The 15,535-nt window shown below is 33.9% G+C and overlaps 1 protein-coding gene across 1 annotated transcript in view; it reads left to right on the top strand.

Annotated features, from left to right (window-relative positions):
• The window catches only part of LOC142333730 (uncharacterized), an 81,745-nt gene that overhangs the window by 43,046 nt on the left and 23,164 nt on the right, over nucleotides 1-15,535 (top strand). The window contains exon 2 of the mRNA XM_075381177.1: nucleotides 11,683-11,893. Coding sequence (XP_075237292.1) covers nucleotides 11,683-11,893 — 211 coding nt within the window. The remainder of the gene's footprint in view (nucleotides 1-11,682; nucleotides 11,894-15,535) is intronic.

The raw sequence follows: 15,535 nt of genomic DNA, 5'->3' as shown, positions 1-15,535 counted from the left end.
TTTACCCCGGTGAAATTTACCTCCTACTTCCGGCGTGCCGAAAGGAATTTTTTATTTATTTTGGGGATCGTGGAGCAAAAGGTTGAGTATCACTAGAGCTATGATACCAGGAAAGTAAAAACTACGGATAATTATTTTACAAAAAAGAAAAATACCAGGTGACGTAAAGAAAAAACAAAAATCGTTGTTACAAAGAAATTAAAAAATAATATCTTTGTTATCTTTTTTGAGAAATACATTTTAAATTTTATATTGCAAGACTATCTCGTATTAAATTAAGCTTGTATACATATGTGTTTAAATACTTTAGAACCGCTGGGCCATACTGTTTATACGTCAGATAAAAAACGTTTTCGGTGTGAACAGTTGTTGGCGCGGGCCTTCCGCTTCGTTCGTCGTCATCCAACGACTTTCAGCCGTCTTTAAATCGTTTCCACCACGTGTATATTGTAATACGAGATAAGGCTTCATCACCAAATGATTACTGTATCATAAAATAAGTTTCAACGAAAGATTTTTGAAGTCGAACACAACATTTTATTGCGCTTCTCCGTTTTATTCGCGAGCTCGCTCAAGATCACATGAACACAACGTACGAGGGCGAATATAACTCGAGACTGGAATGACGAAACGTGATGAAATTTTTTAAAACACTTGTCAGATATCGTACTATGTAGTTCTTTGGTTGTCCGAGAGATGGTGTTACTTGTATCGACTACAGAAATTTAGTTCGGGAACTTTTCAGGTCTACTATGCTTTAATTACGTTTTATTTATAAATAGCCGTGTAACGGGAAGTTCCTACAACTGTGTTGTCAGCTTTTTTTGTAGAAAATTTGTTTGTTCATTTTTATAATAATAATAATAACGTGCATTTATAACAGGCCCCGATAGATGATAATGAAAAAAAAAAGGACAACTATATCTAATCGGGACTCGAACCTGAATCTTTCGAATGAATAAGAGAAACGCTACTGCTCCATTGTGATTAATGGAAATAAAAATTGAATTTGAAAGGAAATAATGATATTTAAATTTATTTTATTGGGGAAAGAATTATAATTAAACTAGCTGTACCCGCCACGCTTCGCTGTGGCACATTGTGGTTGCATGGATGAGGAATGAGAAACAAAACAAAGCATACGTTTCATAGTAGTTTAATTTTGCAATACTTGTGGATATACAATATTTTTTTGTTTTTCCACTGTCTGCGTAAATATAAAGGCTATCTGGTTAGCCGACTCGGGAACACGCAACGTACAGTTGCCCATGTGAGAAGCAATCTGCATCTAAATCTAAACCACACAATTCTAAAGATTGACCTTGTGCTTTATCGATTGTGATTGCAAATGCCAATCGAATTGGGAATTGCAATCTTTTAAATTAAAATGGTGTATCGGTCGGGATTATGGGTATTCGAGGAATGAGGACATCTTCACCTTTGAAAGGCCCCGTTAAAAATCGTTGCTTCCACTACGTTATTCATCAATTTCTTAACTGCAAGTCGCGTGCCGTTGCAGAGTTTTGGCCGATTAATATTCCGCAACAGGATAATTGGCACACCTATTTTCAATTTTAATATGTGTGGTGGCATCCCTGGCAGATCAAGTGAGTTTAAAAATTCCGTCGGATAATTAACTACTTTGCTTCCACAACGGTGTCTATCGACTTATATGTAATTTCCTCACTTTGAATGCCGGATTGAATAACATTATTAAGTCGATAGACATCTTTATTTTTTGCGGCAAGGATAGCTCGTTCACCGAGCCGATCGTGATATCTATGATTAATTTGAATATCAGGAAATACTTTTTCGATCGGTTCTTCTTTAGATGTTACTAAATTACAAAAATTATCAGGAAATGATATTCGTCTAGACGTCTCATCGTCTGGCAGCTGTCAGTTTCCAATGTCCAGTAACTGTCGTGAGAATACCTCAGCTGATGGATCATTCTGCAACTGGACACGCATATTCGTAGTCAACTGTAATGTACGAACGTGTCGCCACAGTGTTGAATATTTCAGGCAAGCATTTATTTCGTCTGCTGGTGTCGATCGAGAAATTACAGGCAATGTTTGCCTAAAATCTCCTGCGAGCAATATCAAAGCGTTCCCGAACGGTTGAACGTTTCTACGCAAATCTCGTAACGATCGATCAAGAGCTTTAAGCGATTTTTTATGTGCCATCGTGCATTCATCCCAAACAATGAGTTTACATTTTTATAATACTCTTCCCATACAGGATGCTATGGAAATATTGCACGTGGGAGTCTCGATGATTTGCATGTTTAATGGCAACTTCAGAGCTGAATGCGCAGTCCTTCCACCTGGTAACAATGTCGCAGCTATTCCAGACGAAGCAAGAGCTAAGGCTATGTCATTTTTTGATCGAACCGTTGCTAGAATCAATCTAATGAGGAATGTTTTCCCAGTTCCTCCTGGCGCATCCAAGAAGAAGGTCCCCCCAACTCCGTCATTTATCATTTGCATTATGCGATCATAAATGCCTTTCTGTTCACGCATTAATTTGGGAATGTTTGATCGGACATATGACTGAAGATCACCGATGTTATAACTCTGTTCACGGCGTAAATCCACATCAATGAACCGATCGCAGCGCGGGTGGGTGCTGGGTGCATTCCCAATCGACTAAGAACTTTATTTGCATTAGCTAAGCACTTGTCTTCAATATTTATCAATTCTTCGTTGTAAATGCCTTCTGTAAATTCAGACAAAAGTGAATATTTAACCTAACAAAGGATTTTTTGGTCATTATGTAGGGATATTATTTTCTGTGTATTTGGTTATTTCGACTTTTTTTGTTTGCATAGTCTTAAGTCTATAAGTCTTAAGTCTGGGCTATAAGAAAGTTGGGTGTTTTAATTTATTTACTGTAAGTCATCCTTCTTGGTGGCTTTTCTTTTTGTTTTGGTGTTTTTTTTTTGTTTTTTTTTTTTTAATAAAATACAGATGTTTTAGCTGTTAAATATAATTCAAAGAAATTTGTTACTTAATCAGTTGTGATTTTGTTTACATTGGCAACGGCCATACGGGCTCTTTGTGATTGGTCGTTGTGTTTGAAAGCGGCCACCTTGCATTGATCTGATTGGTTTTCCTTTGTTTACATTTCCATCTGATTTATTAGCCTCTTATTTATTAAAAAAGCTGTACAAATTAAAAATAGATAAATAAATTTATTAAAAATAGATGAAAAGAATCTTTGATGCGTGTTATATATCGTGCTAAAATTTGAGCTCAATCGGTGCAGAACATTTTGAGTTTTTGAAGCCGTACACAAACGAACTTAACATTTTTATATATATAGATAATTGTAAAAATTTTAAGAAAGTATAAAATTGTTGTTAATACATGATTTTTTTTTTGTAGTGGACAAAAGAGACTAAGGATGTTAGAACTGGTCTTTGTACTTCAATATTATTCGCTTACACACACACACACACACACACACACACACACACACACACACACACACACACACACACACACACACACACACACACACACACACACACACACACCGATACACACAATATATATATTTTTTACAACAAAAGCATCATAATTTCTCAATAATATTATTCATTCTTTTAAAGATTTTCCCTTTCAGCGGTGTTTGTATGCAGAACAAAATAGTAATACTAGTATAGCGCATTAAACAGAATAAAATTCTAAAGAAACAGGTTTTTTTGTTGTTATTATTTCTATGTAAAAAAAAAAAGATTAAATTAGAAAGTGGAAACATAATATTGTCATTATTATTTTTTTTATTTAAATTTTTTTTTACACATTATTCAAATTCTATTAGTTACCTATTTGGATTGAAAATTTAATATATATATATATATATATGTGTGTGTGTGTGTGTGTGTGTGTGTGTGTGTGTGTGTGTGTGTGTGTGTGTGTGTGTGTGTGTGTGTGTGTGTGTGTGTGTGTGTGTGTGTGTGTGTGTGTGTGTGTGTGTGTGTGTGTGTGTGTGTGTGTGTGTGTGTGTTAAAACACAATAAAAACTAGTATTTTAAAAATAAAACTAAATTCAATTTGTTCCATTCTAAACGAGCATATATGTATGTGAGAATATATACAGAGTGTATCACAAAGTTCTCCCGCGACTTTTATTACCTATTCTACTCGTGAAAATAATGGAAAAAGTATATATAAACATATAAAGTCTGTCCGGAAAGTAACATCACCAAGTCTACAACTATGAAAAAAAAAATTATTTACGCAATAATAATAATAATAATAATTTTTTTTTTGTCTTCAGTCATTTGACTGGTTTGATGCAGCTCTCCAAGATTCCCTATCTAGTGCTAGTCGTTTCATTTCAGTATACCCTCTACATCCTACATCCCCAACAATTTGTTTTACATACTCCAAACGTGGCCTGCCTACACAATTTTTCCCTTCTACCTGTCCTTCCAATATTAAAGCGACTATTCCAGGATGCCTTAGTATGTGGCCTATAAGTCTGTCTCTTCTTTTAACTATATTTTTCTAAATGCTTCTTTCTTCATCGATTTGCCGCAATACCTCTTCATTTGTCACTTTATCCACCCATCTGATTTTTAACATTCTTCTATAGCACCACATTTCAAAAGCTTTTAATCTTTTCTTCTCAGATACTCCGATCGTCCAAGTTTCACTTCCATATAAAGCGACGCTCCAAACATATACTTTCAAAAATCTTTTTCTGACATTTAAATTAATTTTTGATGTAAACAAATTATATTTCTTACTGAAGGCTCGTTTAGCTTGTGCTATTCGACATTTTATATCGCTCCTGCTTCGTCCATCTTTAGTAATTCTACTTCCCAAATAACAAAATTCTTCTACCTCCATAATCTTTTCTCCTCCTATTTTCACATTCATTGGTCCATCTTTGTTATTTCTACTACATTTCATTACTTTTGTTTTGTTCTTGTTTATTTTCATGCGATAGTTCTTGCGTAGGACTTCATCTATACCGTTCATTGTTTCTTCTAAATCCTTTTTACTCTCGGCTAGAATTACTATATCATCAGCAAATCCTAGCATCTTTATCTTTTCACCTTGTACTGTTACTCCGAATCTAAATTGTTCTTTAACATCATTAACTGCTAGTTCTATGTAAAGATTAAAAAGTAATGGAGATAGGGAACATCCTTGTCGGACTCCCTTTCTTATTCAGGCTTCTTTCTTATGTTCTTCAATTGTTACTGTTGCTGTTTGGTTCCTGTACATGTTAGCAATTGTTCTTCTATCTCTGTATTTGAACCCTAATTTTTTTAAAATGCTGTACATTTTATTCCAGTCTACGTTATCGATTGCCTTTTCTCGGTCTATAAACGCCAAGTATGTTGGTTTGTTTTTCTGTAATCTTCCTTCTACTATTAATCTGAGGCCTAATAATAATAATAATAATAATCGGCCATTAAAATAAAAAAAAAAAAAAAAAAAAAAAACAAGCAAACCCATGATCTGTACATATGTAGATTTCAAAATAGGGTACGACTCCGTAGACAGACAATCTATTTTCCAAATTCTAGAAGAGAGAGGACTAGATCAGAAAACTCGAAGATTAATACAACAAACATTACACTAAATCTAAAAATACACTAAAAACATAGATTAAATTTTTTTTGGATCTAAATCTAAAAATAAAATCTATGGGCGAAATTTCAGAACCCTTTGAAATTAAGACGGGAGTGAGACAAGGGGATGGACTCTTTTCCTGCTATTTAACATCACATTGGACAAAGTGATGATGAAGTGAGAAGATACACTCAAACAACAAAAATATTGGAAACCGATTCCATTAGGATTCGCGAAATTAAATTTAAGTATCCCTTACCTGTCATTTTCAGACGATTTGACAATCCTTGCGAAATACGAACGGACTGCGATAAAACAAATAGAAACGCTCAAGGAATGTGCAGAAAAAGTGGGACTACAAATTTCGTTTGAAAAAACAGTATTCATCTGCTCCAGAATAGAAATCCCAAATTTAAACACAAAATATGGAGTAATAAATAAAGTCCCTCGCTTTAAATACTTTGGAGAATTTATTACCCGAACAACTCTGAGAAACCAACTCAATTGGACCGTCTGCAGAAGGTCAGGAAAGCTCTAGGTTTAGTGAGAAATCTCTACAACAAGAAATCCATCTCGCGCCAAACAAAAATCTGGCATTACAACACAGTTGTTAAACCCGCAGCATTATATGTCAGTGAAAAATTGACCTTAAATAGGAGAAATAAAGAAACCAGTAAAGGAAGATTATAAGGAAAATATTGAGACCGAGACAAACTGAAGAAGGATACAGATTACAACCGAACGAAATTGTTGAAACACACTCTAATATCGAAACTGAAGTAAGGAAAAGACGAATGAAATTCTTCTGACATCTTTGCAGGCTGCCGGAAAACCGACTGACCAAAATAATAATCGCGTACTTAACATCATTAAAAGTTGCAATCCCTTGGCTCGCTGAAACACTGGAGAAAATCTCCAAAGAAGATCTAATCACAAAATCTGGAAAACACGACAAACTAATATGATAACATTTGAACCTAAAATCAAAAAGAAATCCAACAGGGTGTATTCAGATGAGGATAGGGGCCAAAGATCAGAACGCCTCAAAAAGATGTGGGCAAAAAGAAAAGAAGCAAAAATAAAACAACTCACACGATTCGGAAATAAGAAGAACTGATTACAAAATGGAGGACTGGCCCAGAAATTGAACTAAAGTGATTCTACAAGGTCGTAAAAGCAAAAAAAAGACAGGTTTTTCAATTCTTGTGGAAAGTGTAATTTTGGAGCAAAATTAAAAAAAAAAATGGCATTCACACATATTTGAACTTAATATAAAGCGGGGTTATGTTTGAAAAATCTTGAGAAAATTGATGCCCAAAAAAACCCTACTTCCCCACCATTGGAGATATCAAACCAAAACTTTGTCTTAATCAGAATGTTAGCCATAACGAAACAAATTGAATGTACGGTGACTAACTTGAACTGGTTTTCTGTAAGATGAAACCTCAACCGGATTATCTCAATATATTTTTATACGCTTTTAAAGTTGGGAACTCCTTTTTGAATCACTTTATATATATAAACCAAAATCATTAATTTAACTAGTTAAATATGATATGTAAGGTAAAATTATAATTAATTATCAAGAACTGAACTTTAAAAAGAAAGACAATTTGAAAAATAATATTAACTGACAACAATGAGTGGTATTTAAACAAACTGTAATGAAAAAAAATCAGTGTTGCCAACTTGTTTTCCGTAGGTCTAAAATTATTGTACCTACTAAACACATCTGTTTTCTTTTTTTTGTAACATTTTCTTCTAAGTTTTCGTCGGTTTTGTTGTTAATAAAAGTCGATATGTTTAAAATTTTATTTGTTTTCTGTTGACATTATTTACATCAATCTTCTCATAATTAAATTCTCTACAATTTACGTTTAAAAAATGTATGATTTATTTCCAATTTAACAACGTTATTGTACGTCAAACGTAAAAAAAATGTGTTGTCTACCCTATTTTTGGCGTTTTACATGGGATATATTAGAAACTAAGAGAGATACAGTTCTGGGACCTATTTTTTTCGATTTCCCATCTTAAAAACCATACGAAACAATTGAATTTTCCCCTTAATTGACTTTCCCAGAATTTCAGATTTACCCGGAGGAACTGAAACTCGGGTGAAATCTTTCTGTATAACTCGCTAACAAAGCGTTTTCGGACCTATGTTTTTATGAACTTTTTTCTTATTTTTAGCCTCTAGAATGAGTTGTCAAAGTAATTGCCTTATCCTCCTGAATCAACCTGTATAAATATACGTATATATATTTTTTTTGTCTTCAGTCATTTGACTGGTTTGATGCAGCTCTCCAAGATTCCCTATCTAGTGCTAGTCGTTTCATTTCAGTATACCCTCTACATCCTACATCCCTAACAATTTGTTTTACATATTCCAAACGTTGCCTGCCTACACAATTTTTTCCTTCTACCTGTCCTTCCAATATTAAAGCGACTATTCCAGGATGCCTTAGTATGTGGCCTATAAGTCTGTCTCTTCTTTTAACTATATTTTTCCAAATCCTTCTTTCTTTATCTATTTGCCGCAATACTCTTCATTTGTCACTTTATCCACCCATCTGATTTTTAACATTCTCCTATAGCACCACATTTCAAAAGCTTCTAATCTTTTCTTCTCAGATACTCCGATTGCCCAAGTTTCACCTCCATATAAAGCGACGCTCCAAACATATACTTTCAAAATCTTTTTCTGACATTTAAATTAATTTTTGATGTAAATAAATTATATTTCTTACTGAAGGCTCGTGTAGCTTGTGCTATTCGGCATTTTATACGTATATATATATATATATATATATATATATATAACAAAATCATTAATTTGACAACTTAAATATGATATGTAAGATAAAATTAATTAATTACCAAGAACTGAACTTTAAAAAGAAAGACAATTTGAAAAATAATATAAATTAAAAAAAAATAAATCTCTTTTCGACCAGAACTGAAATCGTAATATATTTTAGATAGGGAATTAAGAACCGTATATTATGTTATTTTTCTGTGTAAACCGGCTTTTAATAGCTTGAAATTCTTCGTTATAATTGTAATTTATCAGATACAAATAATAAGATATAAGGATTATATAAAAAAGTAAATTCATGAGAAAATTTATCTTATATGTATTTGCAAGGTTACGTAAAAAGATTGAAAAAAAAAATCTTATTAACAGAGAAATTTCACTATATAGTGCGGAAATATTATGTAACTAACTATATTATATGACAAACTTCTTATATGTGTGTGTGTGTTGTCAAATTGTCATTATATTATTATATGCAGAAAGTGTGTATTAGTTAATGTACACTTTTATCTCAGTATGTAAATAATAAACATATAATACAATAACAAGCTACATATATAGTTAGTTATACATATATCATACACATATATAGAACTATACTCATTATTACATATTTATGTAACCACAATCTTACAATTATACAATTCATTCTTACATATCAATTTTTCATACACTACATTTTTCTAGAATTTTTAATTACGTTATAATAATTTAAATTAATTATAATTTTCACCAAAATACGATCAAAATTAGTAGTAATAAAACTTAATAAATCTTTTAATGTGGCACTTTAATGATCTTTTTTTATCATCAGATTTATCTAATTATTTTTTCTTCGTTTAAGCCAAATATAAACCAGATATAACTGTGTTCATTGCCTTCATCTTTTAGGAAAAAAGTTTCTTCATATTCCGCCGATAGATGGCTTTAGGATCGGAATACCGGGTGATTCAAAAAGGACATCACAATTTTAAAAGCATATAAGAATTTATTGAGATAAAGATTCTCATTTGAGGTCTCATTTCATAGAAAAAGATATCAAGGTTGTCACCCAACATTCACTACAGTTCGGCTTCAATTTGTAATGCAACATACATCCCACCTAAAGTCGATTTTACGAGGATTATTTTTTTTCAAGGTCCGATCGGTCACGAAATTAAAACCACAGTGAAAATAAACAATTTTTTATTTGTAACAAGTATTTACATAGTTACGCTATTTCTCTACATCGTCGCCACTCCGATTTAGACATTTGTCGTAGCGCGATAACGAACTTTCCCATACCCTGGTAATAGAACGGAGCCGCCTGTGTTTTCAACCATGTTTCTACGCTGATCTGCAACTCGATGTCTGTGCCAAAATGTTGCCCTCCTAGCCAGTATTTCATGTGAGCAAAGAGGTGAAAATCGGATGGAGCCAAGTCCGGGCTGTATGGTGGGTGATCAAACAATTCCCGACGAAAAACGCTGTAGGAGCTTCCTCGTTACATCTGCAGTGTGCGGCCGAGCATTGTCTAGGAGAAAGACAATGCCTAATGACAACATTCCTCTCCGCTTATTCTGTATTTCCCTTCGCAGACGTTGAAGAGTCACGCAGTATGAGGCTGCAGTGATGGTCGTGCCACGTTCGATGAATTCCACCAAGAGAACTCCATTCCGGTTCCAGAACACAGTAGCCGTACGCTTTCTGTTGGAGAAGGTTCGCTTGAACTTCTTTGGTTTACTGGGAGAATGAGAATGCATCCACTATTTGGGTTGTTCTTTTGTTTCTTCAGTTTCGAAATGGACCCGTGTCTCGTCCCCTGTGACAGTTGTTTTGTTCAAAAACTCTTCTTCGTTGTGGTAGCACTGGAGAAATGTTAGGGAGGCGTCCATTCTCATTGTTTTGTGATGGTCGGACAACATCTTGGGAACCCATCTCGCACACGGTTTGCGGTACTGAATTCTGTCACTCACAATGGTGTAGAGAGCCGACCTTGAAATTTCAGGTAACGATCACTCAATACAGAAATTGTGAACCGACGATTTTCTCGAATTACCTCATCCACACGCTCAACGAGATCATCGGTTGACACTCGCTTCCTTCCCCGTCCACATGCATCATGAACATCTGTACGACCTGCTTTAAAGTTCCTGCACCATTGTCGCACTTTGCTGTCACTCATTGAAGTTTCACCGTACACATTACTTATTCGTCGATGAATTTTAACCGCATTACACTCCTCAGCCTGAAGAAATCGAATTAATGCACGCACTTCACACTTGGCGGGAGATGCTATAGTTGTAGACATGTTTACGTGTTAGCTGCGTGTTCAGAACTAAACGAAGTGACGCGGCGTGATTGAAGGCCATACTAGAGATGCTGCGCAACACATATGCGCAAAGGTTCATACGATTTTTGCGCGGGTTTTTATTTCGCGACCGATCGGACCTTGAAAAAAAAAATAACCCTCGTATTCCATAATCTAGCTAGCAAGTTGGGCGTTATTTCTGCAGCTACGGCGTCATCCCAACCACCGTAGGAGAAGACCTTGTGACGATTCCGGTCACCACACCCCTCTCCGTTACTTGCTCTGATGGGCTTCAACGGGAGTCGTCTTATAGACTATCAACTGATTACAACTAACAGTAATAAGCCAGGCCTCAGTTGGGATGCCACCGATGTAAATGCCTCGGTGGACATTTATATCGGTGATTTTTTAACTCTGCTTTTGTCTTCGTTGCAGGCTCATACGGACGAATGTTCTACAACGTTGCCCTCTAAACTAGCGGATTGATATAAAAGGTGTCGTCTTCTATCTCAATAACGCCAGATCGCATACATCTTTAGTGACATGTCAAAAATTGAGAGAGCTTGGTCGGGAAGTTTGATGCGACCATCTGTCCTAATTTTGGGCCGTTAAACTACTGTCTGTTTCGATTTCTACAGATAATGATGTAAATTGGCTTCAAAAGAGGCTTGTGGAAAATATTTTCTTAACGCCGTTTTCGTCCAGAAAACGCAGAAGTTCTATAATGATGAATTATGATTTAACATAAAAAATTTGACCGATCAAAACAGGAGATATTTAATTTAAAATAAAAAACACCTTCTTTTAATTCTCCATTAAAATACGAAGATACATTTTCACCAATCCATTATTTTAAGTTATGCTTAGCTGAATTCTTGATTTCTACGCATTCTTGCATTTTTTTTTTACTTTATATTAATAAATACGTATTACATTAATTATTATTTAATAATAAAATTTAATTATTATTTTTTATATTTCAGATGACATATATGGGCCAGATCCATATTATGGAAGTACAAGTACAAGCGGTTTTAACAGTTGGCAAAAATATGATAAATCAACGTCACCATCATCATTACGTCATCAAGATACACCGCAATCATCATTAACATCATCAACAACTTCACCAATACCACCTAAGTTATTATATTTATATCAAAGACGACGTGTATCAAATTTGCCACATATCAGGTAATTATATATAAAATTAAAATTTTTAGCACCATATTTAGGATGAATACAAAAAAAGTAAATAATTAAGGATCAATGATTTGTTTAATTTTGTTCACTTATTAAGATTGTGAAGAGTCCTATCGAGTGGGATGGTTATAGAGTATTGAGGAGGAAAAAGAAAAAAGAAAATAGAAATAGAGCTTTTTGCCAATATCTCAAAAACAGTTTATTTTAATAATGTACTGAACGTCCCATTTTAAACGCCCTATTTTTATTTAACTACAGGGTGTCCCATATAAAACGCAACCCAACCTTATATATTGGTAGGTATTGAAATAATAAAAAGGCATGTGTAAATGTAAATGTAATTTTTATTATTACCATCCATTACCTTACATTTAGAATAATGTTGGAAGTGGACACTATCTTCTTGAATACAAGCTTCAATTCTTTTTACAGCGTTTCTTGCAACTTTTTTCAAAGTTTGTGGCTGGATATTTAATACAGCTTGTTCAATAATGACTTTCAATCGTTCAAGTGTTCGTGGTTTGTTGCTGTAGGCTTTTTCTTTGAGGTAACCCATTAGAAAAAAATCCGCCGCAGTCAAATCTGGAGATCTTGGTGGCCGCAAGCCTCGACCGATAACACGATTACCGAAGAATTCCAATATTAAAGCGACTATTCCAGGATGCCTTAGTATGTGGCCTATAAGTCTGTCTCTTCTTTTAACTATATTTTTCCAAATGCTTCTTTCTTCATCTATTTGCTGCAATACCTCTTCATTTGTCACTTTATCCACCCATCTGATTTTTAACATTTTCCTATAGCATCACATTTTAAAAGCTTCTAATCTTTTCTTCTCATATACTCCGATTGTTCAAGCTTCACTTCCATATAAAGCGACACTCCAAACTTATACTTTATAAAATTTTTTCCTGACATTTAAATTAATTTTTGATGTAAACAAATTATATTTCTGATTGAAGGCTCGTTTCGCTTGTGCTATTCGGAATTTTATATCGCTCCTGCTTCTTCCATCTTTAGTAATTCTACTTCCCAAATAACAAAATTCTTCTACCTCCATAATCTTTTCTCCTCCTATTTTCACATTCATTGGTCCATATTTGTTATTTCTACTACATTTCATTACTTTCGTTTTGTTCTTGTTTATTTTCATGCGATAGTTCTTGCGTAGGACTTCATCTATGCCGTTCATTGTTTCTTCTAAATCCTTTTTACTCTCGACTAGAATTACTATATCATAAGCAAATCGTAGCATCTTTATCTTTTCACCTTGTACTGTTACTCCGAATCTAAATTGTTCTTTAACATCATTAACTGCTAGTTCCATGTAAAGATTAAAAAGTAACGGGGATAGGAAACATCCTTGTCGGACTCCCTTTCTTATTCAACCTTCTTTCTTATGTTCTTCAATTGTTACTGTTGCTGTTTGGTTCCTGTACATGTTAGCAATTGTCCTTCTGTCTCTGTATTTGAACCCTAATTTTTTTAAAATGCTGAACATTTTATTCCAGTCTACGTTATTCTACGTCTTTTCTAGGTCTATAAACGCAAAGTATGTCTGTTTGATTTTCTTTAATCTTTCTTCTACTATTAATCTGAGGCCTAAAATTGCTTTCCTTGTCCCTATACTTTTCCTGAAACCAAATTGGTCTTCTCCTAACACTTCTTCCACTCTCCTCTCAATTCTTCTGTATAGAATTCTAGTTAAGATTTTTGATGCATGACTAGATAAACTAATTGTTCTGTATTCTTCACATTTATCTGCCCCTGCTTTCTTTGGTATCATGACTATAACACTTTTTTTTGAAGTCTGACGGTACTTCCCCTTTTTCATAAATTACACACCAGCTTGTATAATCTATCAATCGCTTCCTCACCTGCACTGCGCAGTAATTCTACATGTATTCCGTCTATTCCAGGAGCCTTTCTGCAATTTAAATCTTTTAATGCTCTCTTAAATTCAGATCTCAGTATTGTTTCTCCCATTTCATCCTCCTCAACTTCCTCTTCTTCCTCTATAACACCATTTTCTAATTCATTTCCTCAGTATAACTCTTCAATATATTCCACCCATCTATCGACTTTACCTTTCGTATTACATATTGGTGTACCATCTTTGTTTAACACATTATTAGATTTTAATTTATGTACCCCAAAATTTTCCTTAACTTTCCTGTATGCTGCGTCTATTTTACCAATGTTCATTTCTCTTTCCACTTCTGAACACTTTTCTTTAATCCACTCTTCTTTTGCTAGTTTGCACTTCCTGTTTATAGCATTTCTTAATTGTCGGTAGTTCCTTTTACTTTCTTCATGACTAGCATTCTTATATTTTCTACGTTCATCCATCAGTTGCAATATATCGTCTGAAACCCAAGGTTTTCTACCAGTTCTCTTTATTCCGCCTAAGTTTGCTTCTGCTGATTTAATAATTTCCTTTTCAACATTCTCCCATTCTTCTTCTACATTTTCTACCTTATCTTTTTTACTCAGACCTCTTGCGATGTCCTCCTCAAAACTCTTCTTTACCTCCTCTTCCTCAAGCTTCTCTAAATTCCACCGATTCATCTGACACCTTTTCTTCAGGTTTTTAAATCCCAATTTACATTACATTATCACTAAATTATGGTCGCTATCAATGTCTACTCCAGGGTAAGTTTTGCAGTCAACAAGTTGATTCCTAAATCTTTGCTTAACCATGATATAATCGATCTGATACCTTGAAGTATCGCCTGGCCTTTTCCAAGTGTATATTCGCTTGGAAAAAGCGAATATACACTTAGGAGATATAGTTAAATTAAATAGGGCGTTTAATATGGGACACTGTATATATATATATATATAACTAGAGAGATTTACTAAAAACTAAAAAATTTTTGAAATTTATTTTATTTTTGTTCTACTATACGGTTAGAAGTTACTAGAGACCGGATTATATGCAACATAAAACGCTTGAAATGCGCATGAAGAATGCTTAAAATATGCATGAAAAGTATCAAAATATGCAATTTTAAATAATAAAACAATTGTAATTTTTAGTTTTTTTTTTATTATTTCAAAATCAGCGTACACATCGATAATTCAAATCAGCGTACAATAACAGATCGATAATTTCGATAATTAACAATTATTTAACAAATCTAGCGATCGTAGAATGATTTGTGTTTTCAAGGTCTTTGGTAGGTTACCCCACAAAGAAAGAAGAAGGTTCTAGTTTTAATGCAACTACAATTAAATACGTAATGTAACGGCCACAATTGTCGGTAGTTTCGTCAACTGAAATCCAAATAATGCTGTCCTTGAGTTCATTGCGTATTTCTTCCAGAACATGTACGTAAATTGTTGGTATGTAATCTTTACGCAATATTGATTCATATGGTATATTTTGATTCAAGTAATATTTTCGCAGAAAATCTTTGAAGGTAAAATTTGTAAGTTTGTGAACAGGAATGTAAGCAATGCTTTACATAAATCCAAGCTAAAGTGTTGTTTTTTTTTTGTTTGTGCTAGTTGCCGTTGTTATAAGTTGTTCTTGTGGGGCTTTTCTTTTGCAATCCTGCGATATGAAGACTTATCTTAACATTCTGGTTTATTTGAAACTTTTTTGTGCACCAAATATTTTTCTCGCAAACTGTG

Source organism: Lycorma delicatula, chromosome 13, assembly GCF_047948215.1.
Source record: "Lycorma delicatula isolate Av1 chromosome 13, ASM4794821v1, whole genome shotgun sequence".
NCBI classification, from domain to species: Eukaryota; Metazoa; Arthropoda; class Insecta; order Hemiptera; family Fulgoridae; genus Lycorma; species Lycorma delicatula.
This window is presented reverse-complemented; position numbering and strand designations above follow the sequence as displayed.